The sequence below is a fragment of the Tribolium castaneum genome, chromosome 6 (assembly GCF_031307605.1).
Source record: "Tribolium castaneum strain GA2 chromosome 6, icTriCast1.1, whole genome shotgun sequence".
In the NCBI taxonomy this organism is placed as follows: domain Eukaryota; kingdom Metazoa; phylum Arthropoda; class Insecta; order Coleoptera; family Tenebrionidae; genus Tribolium; species Tribolium castaneum.
In genome coordinates this window covers 2756874-2774045 of record NC_087399.1, presented here as the reverse complement: position 1 = coordinate 2774045, position 17172 = coordinate 2756874, and the positions used below count along the sequence as shown (strand labels likewise).

Here is a 17172-nt window from a genome sequence, read left to right as displayed (position 1 = left end):
TACGCCTCCACACTAGTGTTATATTGGTTGCCTACTTTCCTTTTTGAGTTCGTATTACGACGTATGGTTTCGATTTTAACAAAAAATTATCAATAAAAAACAGTGACAGAGATGCCTTTATTATGTCATGTGAGCAGCAACAGTCAAAAATTTTCAAACTCAAATTCTAAATTGCAATGATGGCCCAGCAGCACGCTAAGAAAGTCCTCCAGTACAAGGAGCGTTTCAAGAAGGAAGCCGAGGAGCTCCTCCTGACCGGCTTCCCCTCCACAATTCTCAAGCTGAACGCTTTAATTTCGACCCCCAAATTCAAAAAACGCGATTTCAGCGATTTGCACCAAAACACGGCCATAATTCCAAGCCAGGACAGCGAGCCGGTCCTGGATAATGGTGACACCTCAACACCTCCGGTGAAAAAAGCCAGATTCGATAGCTCCTCACCAAAAAGCTACTTCCTGCAAACCAACAAATGCCTGATCGACTTGGTCGAAACCGTCAAGCCGCACATGATCAAGCTGGTCGAGGACGCGAAAATCATGAAAATGTGGATCTCCTACATGATCCCGAAAATGGAAGATGGGAACAACTTCGGGGTGGAAATCCAGGAGGAGACGCTAGCGCTGGTGCAAGCCGTGGAGGCCTCAGCTGCCGTGTTCTACGAACGGATCTCGAAATATTTCACGACTCGCGGGAAAGTGATCAAGAATTTCCTCAAATATCCCGAGATTGAGGACTTCAAGCGCGCGGTCCAGGAGCTGGACGAGCGGGAATACCTGTCGTTCTGTCTGGTGATGTCCGAAATCCGCAACCAGTACTGTGCTCTCCACGACGTTTTTATGAAAAACTTGGACAAACTCAAGAAGCCGCGGTCGAGCCAACTGCCCGAATCCCTGTACTGAGATAAATAAATAAAACTCGCAAAGTACAAAATAATGCTTTATTGGATAAATTAACAAGAAATAGTGGCCTAGAACGGTCTCTTGACGCCGTTTAGCTGCGAGTCGGAGCGGTTGAACCTCGCAATTGTCCCGTAACTCTCGACACTGGCCTCACTTTTGATTTCAAAGTATTTGCAAATTTCGCGAACTGCACTGTGCGGGCTGAAGTTGGACAGGTCGTGCATGGACCGCGCCCGTTTCGTCCCGTTGGCCGCTCTGCAGGAGACATCTTCAGTACTGCGCACTTTGCGTCCGAGTTTGCACAACGACTCGAATAAAATCAGTTTTTCTTTGACCGGAACGTAACTCTCGGCGTTTTGACACTTTTTGAGCAGATTTTCGATATTCTTTTCCTCAATGTTGGTGACGCAAACCGTGCACGGGTTCTCAGCCGGCGGTTCGATGTAGTTGGAGTTGCAGTCTTTGGGCGTTTTGCGGCCCCAGCAGCTGGCCAAGGTGAAGATGTCCAGGTACTTCACCGCCTCGAGCGGCGTCTGCCGGATCAGCTCGATGGCGATGGTCTTCACCCAGATCTCGAAGGAGCGCTCGTTGGCCGTCTGAAAACATTAAAAAAAATTGGTGGTTTTTAAAACTATGTCTCGCTTCCTTTTGCTTAATTGATTACAACAGAGTTATCGGTTATTCGATTACTGCAATTGCGCGACTGAAAATGCACTTTCTATGTAAAAAGTGGAAAGGTTGAAGTGAAACTGTTGTTTATTGCAATGGTTCCGATACAGGAAGTTTCAAAAATAAAAGACATAAATAGTTAAAAAAATCCAACCAGTTTTACTCTTTACTTTATTTTGAAAAAATAATAATTGTTTTAAAATCCCTCAAGATTTATTTTAGGTGAATTTATTGATTATTTTTACTGCTACCAACCGATCACTTCGCTGGTGGTTCTTTGGTGAAAAAACGGCCTCTCCAGCGCGCATTTTTCCAAATAGTGTTATTAATTTTTTGTTTGAAAAAGCAAAATTGTTTGCTCGGGTAATTGCCGTGATCCTGACAGGTTTTGATGAATGATGTCACGCTTAAGAATCTATAACTCGTGCAAATAAAAAACATTTAATCGCGTGTAACAAAAGAATGTAAAAATCAATTTAATTTAATGAAGAACACCTGTTTGATCTTCAAACGGAATAAATTAAATATAAATTAGTGTTATAGCTACTTAAAGTTAAATAATGAAAACAATAAAGAAGAAAAGAATGCAGTATTAAATAATAATTAGGTAATAACAAGGTAAACAAATACATGCTAGATGGATGATAGGAGTCGTTGAGTGTAACAAATTTAACTTTCAATTTTCGTGTTATATAAATCTTCTTTGTAAATTTTTTAATTAGCACTGAGCAACAACACACTTGCTCATTCAGATAAGACGATTATACACTATTGGAAATGAGCTGTTTTCATTTTTTATGCAATCATTTAAAAATCTACAATAAATAAGACAAAAATAACTAAGTATTAGCTGTTTCAAAATTATAAAAAGACCAAATTTAACTGTTGGAAATTATTCATGCACTTCAGAAAAATAATAGCTAGTGGAATTTATACTTTTATTAACAATTTTATCAATTTATTAAAAAAAATATTCGGTAAAATGCGACGTTGGCGTTTTTATAGTTTTGAAACAGCTAATACAATATTATGACAGGATTATGATTGGCATTTTGATGACAGGGTCAAGTTGTGTCAACTAAAAAATCTAATAGAACAGAGAATTGTATGATAATCAAGACAAGACCGTCAGTGAAAACTGACAAGGAAATCTAAAATAATGACATTTTTGACATAATTCTATGATTTATTAGCTTACTTTTTGAGAAATTGTGCGCAAAAATTGAGTTTTTGCTGAATAAATGCTTAGAAAAGGTAAATTTTTGGTCATTTTCGACCAAATTGGGGGATTTTTTCGTTTTAGAAAAAACAAGAAGAATAACTTTTTGATCGAAAAACGTAATTAAATTCTCATTACTTGCAAAAATATATCATTTTTGACAAAATTCTGTGATTTATTGGCTTATTTTACTTATTTGTTAATTAAATTTTTTATTATAATAATTATTATTTATTATTAATAATTAAAAAACCATCCCTACATGAATTACCACTTCTCTTTCTTCTAAAATTGAATTTCAAGTGAAACCAAATGCGTTTAATACCGTAATAATAGGAGACGTGATTACATGATGCAAATTAATTATTTTAAGAAGGAAGTAATGTAATAAACGTTCAGATGTTCGAAGTATTTCAAGAGAAATCTTGACTTGGAGATAAATGTATGAAAGCAGACAATCTGGAGCGTTGTAAAGTTAATTAATTATCTGATGTTAGTTAGAGAGACGGAACTCTATGACACTTTCCTGCTTCCGAACTCGAACGTGGTTTCAATATTTCGCGAAAAATAACCAAAGAGCAGCGAACTAAAATTTAAGACGAAACCCACTCACGTGTAGGCATGAGTAACATTTCTGCTGCTGCCCATCAAGTGGTTTCGCCATTTTAGTCAAATCATAAATTAAAATTTAAATGAAAAAATTATCCTACGAGGATAAAAGCACTCTCCTTATCTCAAGTATTGTTTCAAACTTTGCCATTAACCACTTGAGATTATAACAAAGTTGATGCAATTTTTGGCGTAATTTTAAAATATAATTGAAGATGGCTTGTTCATGTAGAAACGTTCACCGTTCACGATTGTTTTAAATTCGGACTATCTATGAAAATCTGACATTTTATTTGGCAGTACTGTGAGTTGTCATAAGAAATTTATTTTGGGTTATAATTGATGACAACCAAGGACTGTTGTCAGTTTGCTTCGCTTTTTAAATAAATAATTGAATACGTTTTTATTGTTATTCTACTCATTATCATTAGTTAAAAAAGTCGGGTCTGTTTTTCTTGCATCCTTCAAAGCATCTTTTGATACACACTTTCTTATCAACAGAAATTATTTTCGACATTTTAAATTAATAAGCAGTAGAACTGACAACACAGCGAATTTTTGACAAGACAACGTCATAAAGACAGTACCTGACAGGACCTGAGGCCAACCTAACAAAAATATATCTACGCCTGCTGAGACTTTAAAACAATCGTGAACGGATAAATGAAAATTTATCCGTTTATTTTTTATTTTAGTAAGGAAAATTTGTGTTTTTTTAATAAATAAGGATCTGATATCCAAAAAAAATTAATAACAAAATTATAAACTTATTTATGATCAACGTGGCCTCTGACTTCATCAATTATTTAGCCGCACGGGCCACGGGCCACTTTGTTTTAAGATTAAATTGCTGAAACAATTAACATTTTGTTGACCCACTTGCTTTTTTCCACGTTTCCATTGCGATACTTCCCTTGTTTCAGAGACTAATTGGTCCGATTGAACCACTAATAAGGAAAGTATGCGTTGAGTAAGCCTTGTGTCCTTCTAACCGTCACAAATCGCGTTAGAATTCAAGAAATGTCGTAGGATGGCACTGTTGCATAACAATTTGCGCAAAATTACCTGAATTGTCAGAACGACATCCTCGCCTCTGCACAGCGAAAGGCTGTTGGGCAGAGCCCCAGCTTGCAGACTCAGGTGCCTCAAAGGAAGTCGGATATTTGGCTTGTCTTCGATGGCGGAAATTTGCAATTGGCCGTTTCTGACGACGGCCCTGCGGGGCCACCACTTCTTGTCGTTGCCAGTTCGGACGAGAAGGTCCCCTGTTTGAGAAAAACATTAGCTCGACCTTGGTTCTTGTTTTTCTCTCGTAACAGGTGTTTGGGATTCCGACAAAATATTGCGCAGCTCTTGGGAGTGAATGAATTATTACTCGAATGGGTCTTTAGGGTGGCTGAACACGTGTTCGGCAGGAATTCCGTAATGGGCCTGCTTTGTACAAGACGAGACACTCATTATTTTGTCGTTATGGGACGAACTGATTTTTCATTATAATTGCAAATTGGACGCGATTGAGATGTAATTGCTTCAGTTTTTTTGCGTAATTATGGAGATAACTGGCTCTGAGCGACCTCGATGGCCCCATTTACGGATTTGGAAAAGTCAAGAAAAACTTTTTGGGAGTGCGATGGACGTCACGTGCGAAAACCTGCCAAAGGTCGGAGATAATTCGTAGTAAACATAACGTAACTGATTTCTCAATATTATGAATGGCAAACGTGAACGTTTTTTTTTTACAAAAACTATGACAACATGATACACGTCTTGTTTATCCAAAACATTTAGGAAAAAAATTAATGGTGTTTTAAAGATCAATTTCCGCAAATGAGCCAACAAATTCGTGCCGAAATCTTTACATTTTTTTACAATCGGATCATAAAGATAGTAATTACTAATTACATTTTAATTCGTAGTGTGTCACAGTTCCAAGTAGCACTGATACATTATCATTCTTTGCGCACGTGACTGTACGTATTTATATACAGGGTGAATCAAGTCTTTAAACCGACATTATGATTATTTGGGTTATAGTGAAATATTCAATAACGCAACTTTGGCCTTAGCAACAATTTCAACACTGGAAACCATTTTAATTAATTATTATTTTCATAATTGTAATTAATTATTCTTGATTATAAGGAAGGGCGGAAAAATTGTGAAAAAAATCGTACACATGGAGAAAAAAATAAAGGATTTATTGGCAAACGCTGATTTCTGTGCGCCTTTTAGTTTTGGAAATATAATAAAAAATACTTTTAGCTGGCTCACCCTGTATTTTCAACTCCCAAGCTTTTTGATCATGTTTAAAAATTAAGTTAGCATTGAATAATTAAAATAATTTTTTTGAGAAGGTACATTTTTGAGTTTCGTGTTGGCGGTAACCTTTGATTCAGCCATTTTTTCAGGAGTTTCTTCGCAAAAATTTTATTAAAAATATTATTAAACAAGGTGTTTTAATAGTCATTTCAACACTTAACGAATTAATGAATTTATTATGATTCAAGGATATTTAATTATTTATTTTTTTGAGCAATTAAAGTTTGTAACACTGAACAAAATAAAATTTTTAATTTAGTGGAGGACGGCCAACTCCTAAATCGGAATTTTTTTTTGTTACAAGTAAAGGTAGGAAAATTATGAAAAAAATCGTACACATGCCTCACCTTGTATATTTAACTCCCAAGATTTTTTATTAAAACAGGTTCACTTAGTTAAAAGACTAAATTAGCATTGTATAATTAGATTAATAAAAATTTCAAGATTTATTTATTTTATAGATACAATTTTGAGTTTGGTGTTGGCGGTAAAATGTGAATCACCTTGTATTTTTTAATTTCAAAAGACGGTTACTTAATACTTGTAAAAATTTGTTAAAATTGTGTATTCGAACGTGTTTTAATAAAAAAAAGTTGAAAATATTTTCTTGTTCATTTTATTCTGACATTCCTCGACCTTCATAATCCCTAAAGCTGACCATCCAACAAAAACTAATGGGTGGTGCGCTTTCATTTCCGGTCCCATAAACCCTTACTTGACAGTTTTAAAATTCAGGTCAGTTGGACTTAACTGACGTAATAAAGATAAATTATGAAGTAAATAAAACCGTATCGAATGTTGTTTCACTACTACTATAATCGTGTTACCTTTGGAACAACAGGGAAACACCATTATCACGGTTGGCTTCAATGAAACAACTTTTCAATCCCTTTTCACAGAAAGGGTTTTGGATTGACATTTCCGGAGAAATAAAATTTCAATCAAGCAGGCCTCAGATTTTGAAATAAAGTTGGCAATATGCCAACTTAATTAGGCACTTTCTTTAGTTATTTGTGACACCAGACAATTAGATAAAATTTAATTAAAAATTTTGTGGGGCAGCGAATTACGTCGTTAACAAAAGCGTGTCGACACAATTTTGTTTTTCCGACGCCAACTATGTTTTTTTCGTGAAATGCCAATTCTAGTGTGAGTTTTGACAATTTCCGGTCATATTTCTATCACTTTTGACGTTTTTTGGGTCAGCGAACTCATTTCTCCGTCTGGCTCTTTATCAGTAAACACAGGTAAAACTGAATTCCGACGAACTTTCGATCATTGTTGACGAAGTTAATTGCAGTAATTGTTGGCACGATTGTACCGTTTTTTCTATTATGGGTTATTACCATGTGGAAAGCGAGACAATCGCATTTTCAACTAGAAATCGATGGTGCTGTATTGTTCCCAGCACTGAGCCGCGGAAAAGTGACAATTTATTCTAGTTTTGACAAAACAAAAAACATAACCTTCGGCGTATTATTGAGATTGAGCGCATTATAATAAGTTTCTTTGTAAAAGCTTACGTAACGAAAGTGAGAGTGTGTGTGTGGTAAAGGCGAATGTCGAGGAAATCAATGCTATTACCATTATTTCCTCGTGGTTTGTGCAAGGTGGTCAGGGGTTGGAAAAATTTATGGCAAAGGTGGCTGTGCCTGATTGACATCACGTCCACCAACCGCTATCACAAAACTTGTCACGTGGGCAAATATGGTGGACGCTCTATTCAAATATTAACATGACACTTAATATTTGGATTTCACAATCAAATTGCTGGCTTTGATCTTGACCACGGAATTAATTTTAAATTAAATTGCGATAACTCGTGCGCAATTACCGATAACTCGCGATTAGCTTAAATATTTGTAAAAACAAATTATGCACATTAGTGATAATGGCCGTGTTTTTTCCGTCTTTGCGGCGCCAACCGATTGCAGGAAAATTTGCAAAATGATAAAATTATTGGAGTGATAGAAACATGGCACTTTGACATTATTACAGTGCTATTAAAGCTAGACTAGGTGCAAGAACATGATTGATGATCGGACATGTGAGCATTTACTCAACGTTACGTTGCAATAAGAAATGTCAAAATTGACGTTTATTACACAAGCCGATTTGTGGTTTTTTCGATCGTGCGATATCGGTGAAATGTGCTCAAGCCCATAAAGAATGCGATGTTAATCTAAATAGAATAAAAAAAAACAACATTCTTGTTTAATTTGACTAAAAATAATCAAAGAATTTCAAAACTCAGCTCTAGAAGGAAACAAAATGTCAAATTCCAAGCGTAACTGTCAACCCAAATGGATTAGACAAACAGTAGCGGCTCATGTTGCACTGATAAAAAATCAAAAAGCGTCGCCAACCGTAATAATGGTGTTTCCCTGTTGTGTTAAGGGCGGATTATGGATTATGATTCAGAAATAAAATTAACTAGACGCCCTCTGGTGATGACTTTTGAACTATGTCGAAAACAGTAAAGAAATTTTCGTAATTCCACATTTAACTGACATTTAATGAATTGTTCAACAATTTTGCGTGTATAGTGTTAATTACTTACAATAGAAAGAATCACTTTAAAAGTACGTGGTGGTAAATACTAGCGTTGACTTTTGTTCTGTAGTTTTTCGTGGTATAAAGTGTTTATTGTTGGAACTTTAAAGTGGATAAAAAGTGAAAAATATTTAAATTTTGATTACAAAGTGTTATCAAACAGTTGTCTAATTAAAGATTATAAGTAATGGATCACAGCGAACACAAAGTTTGGCTCAAGAAACCAATAAATTAGTGAAGTGTGTGAATTTTAGGTTAGAATTTTCCATTGAAAAAATCATGAAATGCTGCGGTAAATCTACAAAACTACAATAAAGATTAACAACTGCTGATACATTTTAACGTAAATTATGCCAAAAGGTAGGCTTTTCGATGTCTTTGTAATAATTTTCCAATAAAGAAAGTGAACCGAAAAGTCATTCGTTATTCGTGTTTTCCTCGTCATCTCTCATTTGTCAACATAAGTTTCTTGCATCAAAGATACAATAGTTATTCCGCATAGGCAATACAATAATTGTAAAGCCTCAAAATTCGTACAACGCTCAAAATATCCGAATAAACATTTTCCCACCATTTATGGTTACTGTTTTCGACCTAGCTCAGTGGCGCCCCCAACGGTAATTTTACTTCCGAATAATAACCAAGAAATAAAAAAAATACAGCCTGGTTTAGCAAAAACTTGAAGAAAATAGCAAAACGATTCGATTAAGTAAAATTTTGTGTATCGGAAATGCATTCTTACGCAGATTACGTAAGTATGCAAGATTTCAGTTCGTTCGGACAACAGACAAGTTAAATAAAAGTTTTTAAAAATAAACCAATTTTGGCGACTTTAATAACTTAAGGATTTAATTTAATCAGTTGGCGATACTTTTGTTGAGCGTTCCACCCGGGAGGTTAACATGCCTTCCAAGGGAAAAAACGTGTAAACAGCATGCTGATACGGTTTTATTGTAACGTTATAATTTATCATCGTGTTGTTTGCGCTATTTAAATAAACCGAACTGATAAGCAGCTACTAAAGATCAACCGGAAACGACTCAAAGTCGGTTGCAATTCGATTATTTTAAGCGAATAAACAAACATCGCCTTTGATGGCTTGTTCGGTCCGTTCTCAATTTAGTAATGGCTGAAATTCCGCGCCTCCAGACTGTTGATAACCATATGTTACATTAAAAAACACAAACTTACTGGCGGTTAACAGTAGCGCGCTCGACCGAGTTTATTATTATTGTAATAAATAATGAAATATTATTTCTTATCGGCTTGAAACAATGAATTAACTATTTTAACGAGGTTATTAGCTTTGTCATTGCCGCTTGTACTTCAAGGTGTTACAACAACCGATCTATTTTTAACACAAATCAGTGCTAAAAATATTTGCATTTCCTTAATTACTCACGTAATGAAAGTAGTTGCGTAATCTTCCGGAAATCGGTTATTTGACTTTGAGAACGAAACAACACCAACGATGTGTTTTAATAGATTGGAGGAGAAATTAATGTTGGATTTTACGCGGAAATCTTAATCGATTCCGTCAACGTTTTCATCGTTTGTCATTTAGTAGAGCAGTTTTTGCAACAGTGTGACAATTTTCAACGCCAAATATCCGACAGGATATCCTGAAGACATTTGGTGCTAGTTGGAACGTATAAATTACGGCGAGAATTTTACTTTCAACAATGGAAAAATATGTTATAATTTGAATAAATTTATCCGAGCTTGCGTAAGCGGGAAGTTTGCTTCACTTCGATTTTTTTAGAAAATGTAACACGATTTGTCAGAATTGTCTATGTGGGCTAAGTGACCATTTATCGACAAATGGGCCAAAGTAAGTCGAATGCATTAAGTATGTATAGCAAAGCTGCAGAACGTGCCTGCACAAGGAAAAAGGACTCAATTTGTACTAACTTCAGAACAACATTAAATTTTTTTTTCGTTTATTTTGTATTTTTTTAAATTATTTTACATTTTTGTTTTTTTTTTTGGTTTTTTCTTTCGGAGTCGCGACCCCAATCGCACATCCTTATGCACGTGTCGAGCCTAATTCGATTAGGAAATGTAAATTTTCGTATCTGTTGGGAAATAAACAAACCTTAATCTATTGTTTAACTTTAAATGACTGGTTGTTGAAAGTGTGCATAGGTGCGGCAATCTTTAATTTTTTAATGGCATCACTTACACTACTACACACATACAATCATAACATCAATAATTCATGCTGTTGTATAATAAGGAACGAGCGATGAATCCTCGATTTTTCAATTCTTCTACATGGGAAAGATCCGCATCTCAATGCCATGTAAAACTGATGCATCGTGCGGCCGATTCGCACAAAAATAATTATTCTTGAGCAATTTTGACGCGAGTCAAGGATTCGGAGAGGCTTGCGGAAGAACGACATTAAAGATCGTGCAAGTAGAAAAATAATTCCGTGATGATGAAAAAAGAAGCGAAACAAAGAGTTAAAGGACACTGGCAGCAAAAAAATAATTATTTCTTTTTATAATTTTGACTGCTTTAAACGAAACACACCTAAGTTTTCCTTTGACAAAACACTTTTGTACTTTCGAATACATATTTGCAAAGTTTGAATTAATTAATTATTGTTTGCTTTAAAATCCTGTTTTTAGCTATTTTCGTGGGCGGAATCTAATCAATTTCGTCCACTCCCCGAACCTGTGGACAATTCGTTATAATTACAGCCATCTCTAATAAATAACTTTTGTATAAATAATTTATGAATGAATTGTATTCGTGTTAGTCATGTTTTTTGCTGCTCCATTGTTGCTAACATTTAATTTCGGTCGGATCGATTTTATTCGCTCTTTGACGAAAGGTGAACGAAATGTTTATGGGGCAGATTTTACAAAATTATTTTTTTGGCCTCCAGTACTGTAAAACGTGAATGACAGTTGCCCATTCATGAAAGGTAACTTGACCTTTAAACACGATGCTGTAAACTGGTAGCAAACAATTAGGTAAAGTAACCACAAAACACTGGACGATTAGACATGTTTAAGATACAAACCGTGCTTACCATAATTAAGTTCGTATAACGAAATACTTGTTACCTATAATTATTTAATTCAATCGACCATGGTGTATATTTAATTAGTGAAAATATAAATCCCCCCGGAACAGCGCCACCTATACATACGTTTGGGAACCACAAATGTCATTGATTCTATGCATAATATTTTATAAAGAATAATATTAAAAGCTTGTCGGCCAAAAAGTTTTATACAAATCTCATGCGTTAAGTCATTTTACAGCGCTTCAACTAATAAGGCACTCGCCTTTCAGGCTCGTGCCTCAAACAAAGTTGTCGCGCTGTAAAATGTGACTTACCGCATTCGAGTGTAAATAGCTATTACACCATTGGACAATGATAAAATGAAGGTCACTGGGTATGGTTATAAATATTTACGAGCCTTGTGTTTCTCTGAACACAATTGCATCTCTCGAAATTGGCTTTAATTTAGCGCAAAAATCTGTCCTTAATCCCCGCAAGAAATTTCAATTTATTTAAATACAATATCGCATTCGCAGCTGTGTTTTCTTCTTAGTCATGCATTTTTCACAGCGGTAATTAGGAAATCATTAAAGTGGCAATTATCAACCATTCAGATTGTGTCTTTTATTTAACGAGGTGTCAGAAGTTAAAACCAGTATTTAATTCGTCGTTTGTTTTAATTGTTATGATGAGTAAACATGTCATTAATTGCATCTGTGGTACGAAACGATTTGCATTTGCACATTTTTTGTTTGAGTTTTTATTCGTTGGCTATTTGAGGCATCTCTTTGAGGAAAAGTGAATTGAATGGAAGTGGAAAAGGCACGACTGCAATAATGTCAAGTTGATTATAATTACAATAATGCAGTTATTGCGTTGGCAAGAATGGGTTTTGTAACGTGCTACCCATACCTACACTGTCACTTATTGCAAACAAATCTCTAAAGTTTTACATCAATTACTGCCATCAAGTGTTTCAACAGAGCTGTTTCTGCAAAAGACTCGATTTTCTCAACTGACTAGAAGATTTAAGATTACGATGATGACGTGTTTCGTTTCTTAGAATTTTCATTTATCACTGTCTGTAATTTCATTCAAACGTTATCATTTATTTGATATCGAGTGGTAAGAAATTCGAAAGGGTATGATTATGCAGTAAGGAATGACACAAGTAATTCAAGACCAAACTGCATTGTACTGTATCGTATTTTTAAAACAGTGAAATTAAAGATACTACAAGAGTTTGCACTTGAAGATACCGCCTGTATTTTTTTTAGAAAATTTGGATTTTTTTTTAAACACTATTTTCGTTTCCTGACGTTTTTATCAATCGCGTGATATGATCTACGTGTTTAAAGTTCAATACCGCACCTATCTTTTTGGATTAAGTACAAATCGTTTGAATTTGAATGATTAATCGCAAATAAAGTACAATTTTTATCAATTTTTGTCTCTTCAAAAATTAAAAAAAACATTTCGGAAAAGTTTTATGGACCTTTCTATGCCTTTACAACTTTCTAGAGTTTCAAAAATTGCAACAAAATTTCAATAGATTCCATTTTAAAGAGTTTGAGTATTCACAGAGAAATAGTACTTAATTGTTCAAGAAAAAAATCATAATTCAAAAACGAAAAGTCTTAGAGCAAAACGGTATTTTTCTAGTAAATTCTACAACTAAACCCTACGTATTATTCTAATTTTTTGCCTAAAAATCTAAGCAAAAATAAAAAAAATAAAAATAAAAAAACTCGCTCTAGCAAAGTTTGAGCGACTTTTCTATGTTTTTATAACGCCCTCCAGTTCTTAGAAGTGTAAAAAACTCAAATGCTTTTAAATTTTTATTTTTGAAATTTCGCCGAGATTAAGTTTATTACCGTTGTAAAGCTTTTTTACTTATTCGACTAATAATTTTGGAGCAAATTGCAAACAAAAGCAAAAATTGGTAAAATAAAAAAATTAATAACTAAAAAACTATTGGGAATTTGGCGATTTTCTCGAAGCCAGTCGATTCCCCGGATCATTTTACATAAGTTAGAGTAAAAAAAGTTTCACTTTTTCGAATAGTTTTGTCGTAATTAAAAAAATAAAAAAAAAATTTTTTCAACAAAAAAATTATAACTCGAAAACTAAAAGTCGTAAAGTAAAACTGCTTGGTCCAGTGAATTCTGCGGTTTATTTTACGTATTATACCAGCTTTTCACAAGATTTAAAACTTTGATTTTTTTTGCCTAAAATTTTAGTGGTCGAGTTCAAAAAAAAAAAAATCGTAAATATAAAACTACTGGATATTTGGCGATTTTCTCGACGCCAGTCGATTCCCCAGATCATTCTACATAGGGTAGCGTAAAAAGTTCTACTTTTTCGATTAGTTTTGTCGTAATTGAAAAAATAAAAAAATGAAAAATTTGTCAACAAAAAAATTATAACTCGAAAACTAAAAGTCGTAAAGCAAAACTGCTTGGTCCAGTGAATTCTGTGGTTTATTTTACGTATTATACCAGCTTTTCACAAGATTTAAAATTTTGGATTTTTTTGCCTAAAATTTTAGTGGTCGAGTTCAAACAAAAAAAAATCGTAAATATAAAACTACTGGATATTTGGTGATTTTCTCGACGCCAGTCGATACCCTGGATCATTTTACATGGATTAGAGTAAAAAAAAGTTCCACTTTTTCCAATAGTTTTGTCGTAATTGTAAAAATAAAAAAATTAAAAATTTGTCAATAAAAAAATTATAACTCGAAAACTAAAAGTCGTAAAGCAAAACTGCTTGGTCCAGTGAATTCTGCGGTTTATTTTACGTATTATATCAGCTTTTCACAAGATTTAAAACTTTGATTTTTTTGCCTAAAATTTTAGTGGTCGAGTTCAAACAAAAAAAAATCGTAAATATAAAACTACTGGATATTTGGTGATTTTCTCGACGCCAGTCGATACCCTGGATCATTTTACATGGATTAGAGTAAAAAAAAGTTCCACTTTTTCCAATAGTTTTGTCGTAATTGAAAAAATAAAAAAATAAAAAATTTGTCAACAAAAAAATTATAACTCGAAAACTAAAAGTCGTAAAGCAAAACTGCTTGGTCCAGTGAATTCTGCGGTTTATTTTACGTATTATATCAGCTTTTCACAAGATTTAAAACTTTGATTTTTTTGCCTAAAATTTTAGTGGTCGAGTTCAAACAAAAAAAAATCGTAAATATAAAACTACTGGATATTTGGCGATTTTCTCGACGCCAATCGATACCCCGGATCATTTTACATAGGTTAGAGTAAAAAAAGTTCCACTTTTTCAAATAGTTTTGTCGTAATTGAAATAATAAAAATATGAAAAATTTGTCAACAAAAAATTTATAACTCGAAAACTAAAAGTCATAAAGCAAAACTGCTTGGTCCAGTGAATTCTGCGGGTTATTTTACGTATTATACCAGTTTTTTACAAGATTTAAAACTTTGATTTTTTTGCTTGAAATTTTAGTGATCGAGTTAAACAAAAAAAAATCGTCAATAAAAAACTATTGGATATTTGGCGATTTTCTCGACGCCAGTCGATTGCCTAGATCATTTTACATAGATCAGGAGCAAAATAGTTCCACTTTTTTGAATAGTTTTGCCGTAATTAAGAAAAAAAAATTTGGAAAAATGGGTCATAACTCTCATCGGTCGTTTATCTTCATTATGAAAATTGAGCTTTCCTTGATTATGTTATTTATGTCATTGCCTAATAATTGCATAAAATACCGCAGCAATTCCCCAATTAATTCGCAGTTTAAACAACTCGGTCCAGTTCCTTAAACAAACATTATTTCTTTTTAAGTGTAATTGATTACCAACACTGGACGCGTATCAAAAATTTAAATACCACTTCAATTTAAATGCCTGACACAATCGAGAGCTTTTAAACAGTAAGGGATTTGTTTTTATTTACCCTCAGTATGAGACATCGGCCTTAATTGCCTTGACGTAAGCGCCAATTAAATTTTTTCCGACAGAGACCAGACACTCGTTAAACGAAACCAAACAAACAAAAGTGACCCAAAAAAGCCGCATTTCTAATTCTTGTGGGCACGTTATGGCCCCAACTCTTCAACCCCCTTTTACCTGCCAATTTGGGCCTGAAGTCGATCCATTTGCTGGCGTAGCTTTTTCGCACCTCGGAGATGACTCTTGGGGGGCCATCGAACTCCCTGTACGGTGTCGCAACTAGCATTTTTTCTATTGTTTTTGCGAAATGTCACACGAGCACGGCCTTCTTTTCCTCGCCATGGTCGGTGAAAATGAAATAGTTATAAAAGTGCAACTTTCACGATTCGTACGAGCGCGCGCGATCACGAGGACTAAACAGCTGCCTGGCGACGATGTCCCAAGGCACTGTGATTATTACGAGTGGGACCGTTGGGACCCCCTCTCTTAAGACTAGATAAGGGACGGCTTATTGTCTGGGGACGATTTATTGCGACCAGGACTACCTGTCATTTATCGCCGGCTGTCTTTGGGAGATAAAGACGAATTTTTTAACGCTGATGTGTAATTGAATTGTTTCGGGAGAAAATTGGCCGATGTAAATGAACTCGGGATGAGTTGAGCATTTTTGAGAGGGGCTTTGAACGGTAATTTGAAAAAATTGGCTAGGCTCTAATACCGTGTGACTATCAAAAAAAAACTTAAGTTGACGACATTAAGTAACCAATAACTTTAATTCGCACATAAAACGGCTCCACAGGAATGCCGTTAATTCAGTTTTGCCTATTTTTTTTTTGACAAATTTTTTATAGTCACCCGGTATTTATTTAAGATTAAAAAAAATAGAACCTTATGCTTAAAATAAAAATGACGAATGATTTGAAAAGTTTTTAGGATTATTATTGTATTAAAATAATAGGTGTACAGGGTGATCAAGCTCAGCTTTCGTCTTCTGTAGCTAAGTTATTATAGTGGCGGTCAGCTCGGTTTGCGTGTGCGTCATCAATTTCATTTTTTCATTACCAACACAAAGCTGTAAAAAATTATCAAAAACAATGCAAATTTAAACAACTAAGGGGTATCTAAGGGTGGTATCCTTGAACATTAATTTACATATGCACTTCGACAACACCATCAAGTGTCACGAATTTGTCAAACTGACATTGACAGTAAATTATAGACGTCCTCGCATGGTTGTCGAAAGTGTTATTGGTGTTAATCGCAAGTATTTTCTGTTCGTTTATTGTGTTTTGTGATTTGCGTTTCGTTAGGTTTTTGATTCTGCGTTTATTAGTTCTTGTTTTGTGAATCTGTGTTTTTTGTAACAACTCATAATTTAAACACTTCGTAACCTCAAAAAATATTTGATAGTTTGTCACCGCTATGCCCCTGCTATGTAAACGTAGTGACAGAAATGTCAGATGACGCACACGCAAACGGAGCTGAGCGCTACCATAGTAAAGTTGAACTTCTGATATTTTGTAGACGTTATTTGTACTCATTTTAGGAAAATATTTTTGATTATGCAGTGTCTCATTGTTTTTTAACAATTTTTATACGTCAATCGGTTTAGGGATTTTTGTGACGATTGGTAATGACTTAATTTTGAAAGTGAAAAATTGATCTAAATTTTTTGTATTATTCAACTTTTTTCAAAAAACACGAAAAGGAATAACAACGAAGATGATTTTGCATGAACTCTTCTTGAAATTAGTGAAATTGGCAAAAATACGGTCGCGAATTTGCTTTCTGCCTAAAAATTTTCGTAAAATGTTCCGTCAAATAATGACTGTTAAGACATCGCACTTGATGACGTTGCGTGCTCTAATATGTCTATTAAAGCATTAAAATGTCGCCAAATTACAAAAAATAAATGCTAAATTGTGGCTGGGGATTATATTGCAACATTGTCGCTGGGTTAGGCAA

General features: G+C 34.4%; 2 protein-coding genes across 3 annotated transcripts; one reads left to right on the top strand and one right to left on the bottom strand.

Moving 5' to 3' along the window:
* The first annotated feature begins 61 nt into the window (after window positions 1-61).
* On the top strand, window positions 62-933 carry LOC663373 (proteasome activator complex subunit 3). The gene has a single exon (XM_969424.4). The coding sequence runs from the start codon at window positions 177-179 to the stop codon at window positions 897-899; it is 723 nt and encodes a 240-aa protein (XP_974517.3). The 5' UTR covers window positions 62-176; the 3' UTR covers window positions 900-933.
* Window positions 924-15678, bottom strand: LOC100142429 (uncharacterized). Of its 2 annotated transcripts, none has more exons than XM_001815384.4 (3): window positions 15385-15678; window positions 4462-4661; window positions 924-1495 (listed from the first exon to the last, which is right to left on the bottom strand). In XM_001815384.4, the coding sequence occupies exons 1-3, from the start codon at window positions 15491-15493 to the stop codon at window positions 968-970; spliced, it is 837 nt and encodes a 278-aa protein (XP_001815436.1). In that variant the 5' UTR covers window positions 15494-15678; the 3' UTR covers window positions 924-967. The 2 variants fall into 2 exon arrangements, with proteins under 2 accessions (XP_001815436.1, XP_064213696.1); XM_064357626.1 differs by lacking the exon at window positions 15385-15678 and adding an exon at window positions 7300-7481.
* Between the last annotated feature and the right edge of the window lie 1494 nt (window positions 15679-17172).